The sequence below is a fragment of the Triticum urartu genome, chromosome 5A (genome assembly GCF_056163025.1).
Source record: "Triticum urartu cultivar PI428250 chromosome 5A, HENAU_Tu73, whole genome shotgun sequence".
NCBI classification, from domain to species: domain Eukaryota; kingdom Viridiplantae; phylum Streptophyta; class Magnoliopsida; order Poales; family Poaceae; genus Triticum; species Triticum urartu.
The window spans coordinates 680545489-680555768 of NC_141877.1; the positions used below are offsets into that span (position 1 = coordinate 680545489).

The 10280-nt window shown below is 50.4% G+C and overlaps 2 protein-coding genes and 1 non-coding gene across 3 annotated transcripts; 2 read left to right on the forward strand and 1 right to left on the reverse strand.

The window, feature by feature from the left end:
• Positions 1-91: 91 nt before the first annotated feature.
• On the reverse strand, positions 92-4037 carry LOC125511649 (protein IN CHLOROPLAST ATPASE BIOGENESIS, chloroplastic). The gene is made up of 11 exons (XM_048677076.2): positions 3793-4037; positions 3196-3279; positions 2762-2836; positions 2624-2666; positions 2463-2520; positions 2116-2301; positions 1982-2044; positions 1810-1901; positions 786-867; positions 576-686; positions 92-489 (listed from the first exon to the last, which is right to left on the reverse strand). Exons 1-11 carry the CDS (start codon positions 3932-3934, stop codon positions 349-351), a joined length of 1077 nt encoding a protein of 358 aa, XP_048533033.1. The 5' UTR covers positions 3935-4037; the 3' UTR covers positions 92-348.
• A 132-nt stretch (positions 4038-4169) lies between these two features.
• Positions 4170-6787, forward strand: LOC125507647 (protein WEAK CHLOROPLAST MOVEMENT UNDER BLUE LIGHT-like 1). Its single transcript, XM_048672163.2, has 3 exons — positions 4170-4335; positions 4419-4742; positions 4842-6787. The coding sequence occupies exons 2-3, from the start codon at positions 4482-4484 to the stop codon at positions 6615-6617; spliced, it is 2037 nt and encodes a 678-aa protein (XP_048528120.2). The 5' UTR covers positions 4170-4335; positions 4419-4481; the 3' UTR covers positions 6618-6787.
• A 158-nt stretch (positions 6788-6945) lies between these two features.
• On the forward strand, positions 6946-7017 carry TRNAT-UGU (transfer RNA threonine (anticodon UGU)). The gene has a single exon. It is a non-coding gene; the product is annotated as a tRNA-Thr (tRNA).
• The last annotated feature ends 3263 nt before the right edge of the window (positions 7018-10280 follow it).

Here is a 10280-nt window from a genome sequence, read left to right on the forward strand (position 1 = left end):
TGTCACCACCGACGCGGATAGACACATCGGCTCCTGTCCAGATTCGACATGTTTGAAACTTGATTGATCAAATAACCAAATGTCGCAACAATTTGAGGTTTAGTTAGTATATTATTAATCATGAATATACATACATAGACGGCAAAAAGAAATCGAATAAACTGGGCATTATTTGCGCTTGTGCGACGTGACCACAAAGATACGCCTATGATCCACATGCTGGAATAGTTTCTTCTTGCTCATAAAAGCAAGCCTACACTACACTTCTCAGTCCAAACTCCGAAGCCGAGTGCCGCAAAAAATTTCAAAGCGGCATCGTGCACGTAGGAAACATGAACCGCAGGTGTTCTATTCCCTATAAGCGATGAACTGTGCAATGTCGTGGATCCCAGCCTCTCTGTAGCAGTCGGCGATCCGATCCACGACTTCGTCCCAGTTGCCGTCGACCGTGGCCAGATCCATCAGAAACGCCGCCTCGTCAAGGACCACCTGCAGTTCGAGAAGCTCATGTGACAGGGTGCAGGGAAGCAACTGGACATCTATGATGGAATCGTAGACGGTTTGTTGTTACAGACCTGCTCTGGAGCTTTTCCTTTCTTCAGATCATCTTGTTTGCCCTCTTCGGATACCTTTTCTCTTATGAACTCGATCTGCTCATCCTCCCACCCAGCTAGTTCAGCTGCCTCCTGTTGTAAGGAATGATGAAAAGAAAATAGGTAAAAGGTTGCTCAGCTGAAAAATAGAAGCAGAAAGTGAAAAGGAGAAGGTAACAGAAGAAACCATACTTCATATCTACAGCCTAGTGTCCACCATGGTGACTTCAAAGCCACTCGAGCTGATTCTTTGGCTTCAGATGTACGCCCAATTCTGAAGAAAACAAGCAAAATTAGGAACCCTGATTCTTTACATGTACAGCACAGATTATATATATATATAGGACTAATTTTCTATACTCCCGGGAGTATGTACTCCCATCTTCAATATACCCTGTAGACGCATTAATTATACCTCTTTATCATTCTCAATATACTTCATTAAATATTCTAGGATACCCAATACGAGTTTTGTGGAAAAAAATATCATTTTTGACGTACTTTTTGCAATATACCTTTTTCACATACGAACAAATCAGTATATATGTAAACCTTTAAAAATATGTAGACTCACATAATTTTTTTCATGAAAATCATTTTAAGGTATCTAGTAGTTAATAATGAAGTATATTAAAAATAATAAAGAGGTATAAAAGATTCATCTATGTGGTATATGAGGAGCGGGAGTACGTACTCTCAGGAGTATACAACCATTTTCCTATATATATATATATATATATATATGACAGCACAGTTGCCAAACATTAGCATGTCATTGCTTTGTTATTTATTCACAACGTTAGTGTTGTCCTGCTAGTCCACAGCACTTGGAGAACTTCTTAGATCTCTATTCTTTTACGAAATTTACACCACAATCAGATAACTCTCAAATCAGAACTCAGTTTAAAGTACTATTAGCAATCTTATATCAATAGATATTTTTACCACAAACGAATTCTAGTCGATTCAGTCCAGCACAACCAAAGGTGCAGCAGAACAGCAAGATGCCATAATAACTGCTTGACACATATTTTGCTAGGGATCACCATTCACCAGTGCACACTGTGCTCATGCAAAGTGTAACTACACAGTGAGTGCCTAATTGATAGAACATCAATCACCCACCTAGTAGATGTTTCCGGTCAAAACCTACCTAGTACATACAACATCTGATGAAATAACATGTAATTATGCTATACAACTCACACATCAGTACCTTTTTTGAACTTCTGAGTTGAACACAAAGGGTCTTCCAAATCCAGGAAATTGATCTCTAGTATAGAATTCTGAAGTAATAAGAGCGGAGACCTAAAGAGCAAACGCAGCATACATTAAATCTCGTCAGATAAACATGAATAATGTATCTCCAGAGAAGGAAAGAGTTTCACATTATCTCCTTTTTCCAGGTGGCGTGATGCTTTCCTTTCTAGAATGTCTGGAAAGAGTCCAACCTACAGTAAGATATCAGTAAAGATAACCCTCCTCAAACTCAGTAGTTACAAACTGAGGTGTATCTCTCAACCTTCTTCAACAAATAGACATCAAGATCTGCCATCTGCGATTCTTTGAAATCACCTCTTTTGTAAATGTTTGGACCAGCTTCCCCTACAGCAGACCATAAATCTTCTCGAACAGCAGACCATAAATCATCACCACTCTCAGCTCTGCTGTCAGCCTCGACAAGTATTCTATGAATATATTGATTGACCTGATAAATATGAGCAAAATTTGTAAATGGATTGCATGTGCACATGTAGTAAAATACTTCCTCCGTCCCAAAATAAGCGTACAAAGTTGTACTAAAGTTGAGACACTTATTTTGGGATGGAGGGAGTATAACATTACAAACACATAGCAATATAGACTTACGTTTTTAGCCAAAAGCCATAGCCCATGGCTACGCACTTCCACTACAGGCATTTCCATCCTGAAAGACAAGCAGATGTAGACACACCATTTAAATACCAGTTCCAGCTTCCAGAGGTAAAAACAATAAAAAAAATATAACAGTATATGGAGGAGCAACTAACCCACTTGGAGCAGTCGGCCATCTCAGCAGTGATGTCAAGTTACCTACATTTTGACTAATACTGTCAGGCCTTTGAGCTTACATCATAATGTCCATAATCACTGTCCAAGCGAATAATTCAGTCTAGACACATCCAAACCTTGTGGGCTTTCCGACAGGGGAACAACAAGTGGAATCAGCCCTCTTTTAGCTCCAGGAGAAACTATCTTCTCACCTGCCAAGTGCCAAATGTATTCTTGACATCAAGGTGAAGAGAGACAAGGAGCTACAATTTTAACACTATGCTTTCTCTAGCCAGTGCTATTCTAAGTTTCTGACCAGAGACCACCTATGCAGAACTGAAATTAAAACTTTAACTAGATTAAGAAAGACAATGAGATGGCAGTTGTTGATGCTGCTGAAACCCATTAAGCATTGCCCAATAATAGATACTCCCTCTGTAAAGAAATATAAGAGCGTTATATTTGTTTATAGAGGTAGTCAATGATTTCAGTTTGCATGACAAAGGGTCTGTTGGCACGACAGAAGAATCCATGGAAATGAAAGATCTTACTGAGATATGCGAAGTCGTACCTCGTGCATGAAGCACATTCAGTAAAGAGTTCAGATGCTCTGGGGGATCGGTCACGGCGACTTCCTTGACAAACGACACATGATCTGCAAAATTCAGAAGGAACTAAGAAGTGTCAGAAACGTCGGCTAGCAAAAGGAAAAGAAGCAGAGCAGAGTAATTGCATGGATGATGCAAGCAGCAGAGCAGCACAGGCAGAAATGTGGTCTGTTAAGCTACAACTCCGCTGGGTTCTGCTCAAACAGTCTACTAGAGAGTAACCACATTTCTGGAAAATGGTAGTTGAGGTCCATTCCTATTTCCTAGAAGAAAGGATACGAGTCTATAACCAATATGACATTCTGGATCCAGCCGGCTCCCCGACTCTAATGCCATAGCAGGAACCCATCAATCAATCAGTAACCATCTATACTAGTACTAGTATGTATTTGTTAGATTCATTTGGATGGCAAACTAAGCCTAGGAATGAAGAATCCATCCCTCTGTAAGCAGCGCGTACTACTCGATTCCTCGAATCAACTGGCCGCAATCATCGGGAAGCCAGATAAAACGCCGGGAACGAACTAACATCCATAAGAAGGAGGAGGAGGAGGCCTCACCGTACGCAGTGGCGGCGGCGGCGGCGGCGGCGGCGACAGAGGAGGAGGAGGAGGCGCAGCGGGCGGCGACGAACGACACCCCTCCGAGCGCGCGGCGTGGCGCCTGCAGCACGGATGCGGCCGCGGCCGCCGCGGGCCTCATCTCGCCGTGGCCGGGGTGGGCGGGCGGCGGAGCGAGCGGCGCTGGGACTGGGAGGGCTGCGGCGACACGGGGACCGCGCTCCCACCTACGGCCCAGGAGAGAGCCGAGATATCGATCCAATGGCTGCCGAATTCCGGCCCAGGATTTCCAGATTCCCTCCCTCACCCACCCACCCATCCACCAAAAAAAAAAAAAACAATCCGCGCGTGACGTGAGTGCCAGGAGGAGAGGCTCCGCGGCTCGCGCGCGCCATCGTCTCCCCGCCACACTATTCTCCTTCCTCCCCCCGCCTCCCACCCACACCGACCAAACCAGAGCCTATCCCTCTCTCCCCTCCTCGACGTGCCGCTCCCCTCCCCGCCGGCGACAGCTCAATAGGAACGATCAAGCCAACAGCCCAGGTGATTAACATGTCTTTCTCTCCCGCCGTCTCCATGGATTGCTCGCCAGGCTTCAATCAAGCTCGGCCTCCGCATTGCTGCAGGAACCTGGGAGCGTGGGTGCGGTCAGGAGGTGCTTCTTCCACGTCCTACGCCTATGCTGCGGGATGGAGGAGCCTAGCTCTAGCATGGAAGGGCCCAGCAGCGGCCCGGCGCCGGCGTCCATCTCCCGCGTCAGCTCCGAGGACGCCGACTTCTTCGACACCCACCACCAAGAAGACGACGACGGCGACGGCGAGGGCGGCCCGGGGGCCTACACGGCCTCCGACATCGCCGACCGCTTCGTCCGCGTCATCGACTCCGCCGCGCCCGTCGAGCCCGTCCGCGGCGCCGTCTCCAAGTTCGGCGGCATCCTCGACTGGAGAGAGGTCCCTCCCCTATGTCATCCGCTCCGTCGATCATGACTATCTGCTCCGTCCGTCCGTCTGTCTGTCGGTCTGTCTCACTGCTTTGCTTCCTTCGTGCAGCGGCGGCAGCAGGCCGAGGAGGAGCTCGTCGTGGTGCACGCGGAGGCCGCGGAGTACCAGCGCCGCACGCGGGAGGCGGACGCCGGCCGGGCGGAGGCGCAGCAGGACCTCATGGGCGCCACTGGCGAGATCGACGACCTCTGGCTCACCGTCAAGCGCGCGCAGATCGCCGAGGCGCAGGCGCGCAAGGACTCGGAGCTCGCCAAGCTCCGCCTGCGCAAGCTGGAGAAGGGCGCCCGGGAGCGCGCCGCCGCCAAGGCCGAGCTCGACTCCGTCCGGGGCCGCCACGCCGCCGCGCTCGCCGACCTGCGCGCGGCCAGGGCCGAGATGGACGCGCTCAGGAAGGAGCGGGACGCCGTCGCGGAGGAGGCCAGCGCCGCGGCGGCAAGGGTAAGGGACACTGCTGGCGAGGCGGTGCAGGCCGCCGAGGCCCTCAGGGAGGCCGCCGCGGAGTTCGATGTGCTCAGGGCCGAGCTGGAGTCCGCGCGCGCCGCCCACGACGCGGTGGAGGAGAAGAGGATGAGGCTGGCGTTGGCGTGGCGGGAGCACAAGGTGCGGTGGCAGAACCAGCTGGAGGAAGCTGAGATGGAGGTGCGGAGGCTGAGGGATGAGCTGGCCGCGGCCGGCGACCTCGAGTCCCAGCTGGCCGCGGCTTCCGAGCATCTCGCGACCCTCAGAGCCGAGCTGTTCGCGCGCGCGGTCCAAGGGGCCAGCGAGGAGGAGGATAAACAGACGCCGGGGATGGTGGGCAAGGCGAAGAAGGAGCTCGAGGAGGCGATGGAGAGCGTCGGGAAGGCCAAGGACGAGACCAAGATCCTGCACATCGCCGCCGCGTCGCTGCGCGCAGACCTGGAGAAGGAGAAGGCGGAGCTCGCCGCGCTACGGCAGAAGCAGAGCACGTCGTCGTCCGCGTCCATCCCGTCGCTGGAGGAGGAGCTGAGCCGGGTGACCACCGAGCTCGCCGCGGCGCAGGCAAGAGCGAGGGACAGGGACGAAAGGAGGAGCACGACGCCCGAACAGCTTGACGATGCACGGCGAGAGGCGGAGCGAGCCAAGGCTAGCGCACGGGCGACGCAGGAGGAAGTCGCCGCGGCCAGGGAAGACGCGCGCGTGGCCAGGGCCGCGGTCCAGGCCACGGAGGCGCGGCTGGAGGCCGTGCTGCGGGAGGTACTCGCCGCGAAGGCGTCGGCGGAGACCGCCGCGGCGTCGGCGGACGCGCTGCTGCAGCAGCAGGACGCCAGCCAGAGCGCGCAGACCCAAGTCCCCGAAGACTGCGTGGCGTTGACCACGGAGGAGTACGAGGAGCTGAGCCGGAGGGCGCGGGGGGCGGAGGAGGCGGCCGGCGAGCGGGTGGCGGAGGCGCTGAGGCAGGTGAAGGAGGCCAAGGACGCGGAGGCGCGGAGCCAGCAGAAGGTGGCGAAGCTGGGGAGGGACACGGAGCTGAGGAGGCAGACGCTGCGGGCGGCGACGGAGGAGTGCGAGCAGGCCGAGTCGGCGAAGCTGGCGGCGGAGCGGCAGCTGCAGGCGGAGCTGCGGCGGCGCGCGGGCAGCGAGACGGCGTCGCCCCGCGCGGGGCTGGCGGAGATCTCGACGTTCGAGCGCGGCGACGGGCGCGGCGGGAACCCGCACATCCTGAGCCCGAGGGCCGGGTACATGCCGAGGGCGGACATGGCGGCGATGGCGGCGGCGGACGAGGCGGGGCAGAAGAAGCCCTTCTTCCCGCGCATGGTCATGTTCTTGGCCAAGAAGAGAGCGCAGACATGGAACGGCAAGTGATCGTCTTGTTGCTCGGCGCCGGATCAGCTTCGTTGCTGGCTGTGATGATAATACTGATACGCCATACATGTGTATTGATCAAAGAGGTGGATCATGAGATGAGATGATCATCGTATACAAGTGACTCTTTTTGTAAATGGTTTTTGGTCTAACAAAGATGATCATGAGAATTTTTTGGCTCGGTGCTGTGATGGCTACTTGCAAATGAAAGTTGATTTCTGTGGTGCAAATTTCAGTATGTAACATGACACATGCATGTTGTTGTCGGCGTGTCACAAGAGGTTTTGCTCGCTTATACATAGAATTAATTCAAAGTAACGTCAACAAGGCCCTTATAGCTCAGTGGTAGAGCGTCAGTCTTGTAAACTGAAGGTCCGTAGTTCGATCCTGCGTGAGGGCATTTGCTTTTTGTTCCTGATCCTTATAATCCAACTGCTTGGATCACCATTTTTCTTTAATCTCAAATGGTACTTTTAAATGTCAACAAGGGTTCTCTTTTCCTTTTTGACTTAAAATGTCATTATGGTGGATTATGTTAAATTAATACTTGTGAAAATAATGATACACTATCGGTCAATACATACATTAACTAAAAAATCTTTTAAAACTCAAAGGTTACCTTTTTTACGTACTGTCGGGTTATTACTGATTTAATTGTGAAACTAACGATACCTCGTTCGCCAATACATGAACTATAAAATCCAGTGGATCCACGCCGCAAACAAATGTTATGTGATTTCCCCGGTTGGGTAGCTAAAATACCAGCGGCCCCATTCGCCTATCTAGGACAATGGTTTATAATGACATGATTAAAGATGTGAACTAAAAAGGAGCAATCTTTGTAGATTGACATGATTAAAGATGTGAACTAAAAAAGTGCACTCTTTGTAGATCATCGTTGCCGGTTCAATGGAGTTGTTGCCTTGCCATGTGACTACCTCCACGTAGTCTGACTCAACCATGATATTTATTTCATGTCGGCTATGAAGAGAAGGAATTCATCGCATACTTGGCGGGCTATTTTTCTTGGCCATTGGGGATGACAGTTCAACGAGAGTTGGGGAGGAGCCATGGATCCCTAATCATAATCCTGGTTTCAAACCAACTGTCGGACCCCCTAATGGGAATGCGGTGATGGTGGAAGATCTGATTGACCCAATATTGGGAAGACGGGATGTGGAGAGATTAATAACAAACTTTATCCCTATGAACATAGAGAATATTTAGTGTGGTTCCTGGTCGGTTTGGATAGCTAGGAATGCTATAGAGCATGATGAAAGAGGACCAACCATTTCCAACATTGTTAAGTAGATTGTGTATATGACCATTGATCCCTCCATCATAATCAAGGAGAAGGTGTTGCTGTTGGAAATATGCCCTAGAGGCAATAATAAATTGGTTATTATTATATTTCCTTATTCATGATAATCGTTTATTATCCATGCTAGAATTGTATTGATAGGAAACTCAGATACATGTGTGGATAAATAGACAACACCATGTCCTTAGTAAGCCTCTAGTTGACTAGCTCGTTGATCAATAGATGGTTACGGTTTCCTGACCATGGACATTGGATGTCGTTGATAACGGGATCACATCATTAGGAGAATGATGTGATGGACAAGACCCAATCCTAAGCCTAGCACAAGATCGTATACTTGGCGAGCTATTTTTCTTGGCCATTGGGGATGAAAGTTCAACGAGAGGTTGGGAGGAGCCATGGATCCCTGATCATAATCCTGGTTTCAAACCAACTGTCGGACCCCCTAATGGGAATGCGGTGATGGTGGAAGATCTGATTGACCCAATATTGGGAAGACGGGATGTGGAGAGATTAATAACAAACTTTATCCCTATGAACATAGAGAATATTTAGTGTGGTTCCTGGTCGGTTTGGATAGCTAGGAATGCTATAGAGCATGATGAAAGAGGACCAACCATTTCCAACATTGTTAAGTAGATTGTGTATATGACCATTGATCCCTCCATCATAATCAAGGAGAAGGCGTTGCTGTTGGAAATATGCCCTAGAGGCAATAATAAATTGGTTATTATTATATTTCCTTATTCATGATAATCGTTTATTATCCATGCTAGAATTGTATTGATAGGAAACTCAGATACATGTGTGGATAAATAGACAACACCATGTCCTTAGTAAGCCTCTAGTTGACTAGCTCGTTGATCAATAGATGGTTACGGTTTCCTGACCATGGACATTGGATGTCGTTGATAACGGGATCACATCATTAGGAGAATGATGTGATGGACAAGACCCAATCCTAAGCCTAGCACAAGATCGTGTAGTTCGTTTGCTAAAGCTTTTCTAATGTCAAGTATCATTTCCTTAGACCATGAGATTGTGCAACTCCCGGATGCCGTAGGAGTGCTTTGGGTGTGCCAAACGTCACAACGTAACTGGGTGGCTATAAAGGTACACTACAGGTATCTCCGAAAGTGTCTGTTGGGTTGGCACGAATCGAGACTGAGATTTGTCACTCCGTGTAAACGGAGAGGTATCTCTGGGCCCACTCGGTAGGACATCATCATAATGTGCACAATGTGACCAAGGAGTTGATCACGGGATGATGTGTTACGGAACGAGTAAAGAGACTTGCCGGTAACGAGATTGAACAAGGTATCGGGATACCGACGATCGAATCTCGAGCAAGTACTATACCAGTAGACAAAGGGAATTGTATATGGGATTGATTGAATCCTCGACATCGTGGTTCATCCGATGAGATCATCGTGGAGCATGTGGGAGCCAACATGAGAGTTGTCTCTGTCATGTCTACGTGTCTCCCGAACCCGTAGGGTCTACACACTTAAGGTTCGGTGACGCTAGAGTTGTAGAGATATTAGTATGCGGTTAACCGAAAGTTGTTCGGAGTCCCGGATGAGATCCCGGACGTCACGAGGAGTTCTGGAATGGTCCGGAGGTAAAGATATATATATAGGAAGTCCAGTTTCTGGGTCACCGGTATTGTACCGGAACCACCGGAAGGGTCTCGGGGGTCCACCGGGTGGGGCCACCTATCCCGGAGGGCCCCATGGGCTGAAGTGACCTGGGAACCAGCCCCTAGTGGGCTGGTGTGCCACCCTTGGGCCTCTCTTGCGCCTAGGGTTGGAAACCCTAAAGGGGTGGGGGCGCCTCCACCTGGCTTGGGGGCCAAGCCACCCCCTAGGCCGCCGCCCCTCCCATTAGATGGGATCTCTAGGGGCCGGCGCCCCCTAGGGCCCCTATATATAGTGGTGGGGAGGGAGGGCAGCAGCACCCAAGCCCTGGCGCCTCCCTCCCTCCCGTGACACCTCTTCCTTCCCGCTTGCGCTTGGCGAAGCCCTGCCGGGATCCCGCTACTTCCACCACCACGCCGTCGTGCTGCTGGATCTCCTTCAACTTCTCCTCCCCCCTTGCTGGATCAAGAAGGAGGAGACGTCTCCGCTCCATACGTGTGTTGAACGCGGAGGTGCCGTCCGTTCGGTGCTAGGATCATCGGTGATTTGGATCACGACGAGTACGACTCCATCAATCCCGTTCTCTTGAACGCTTCCGCTTAGCGATCTACAAGGGTATGTATATGCACTCCTCTCCCTCTCGTTGCTAGATAACTCCATAGATTGATCTTGGTGATGCGTAGAAAATTTTAAATTTCTGCTACG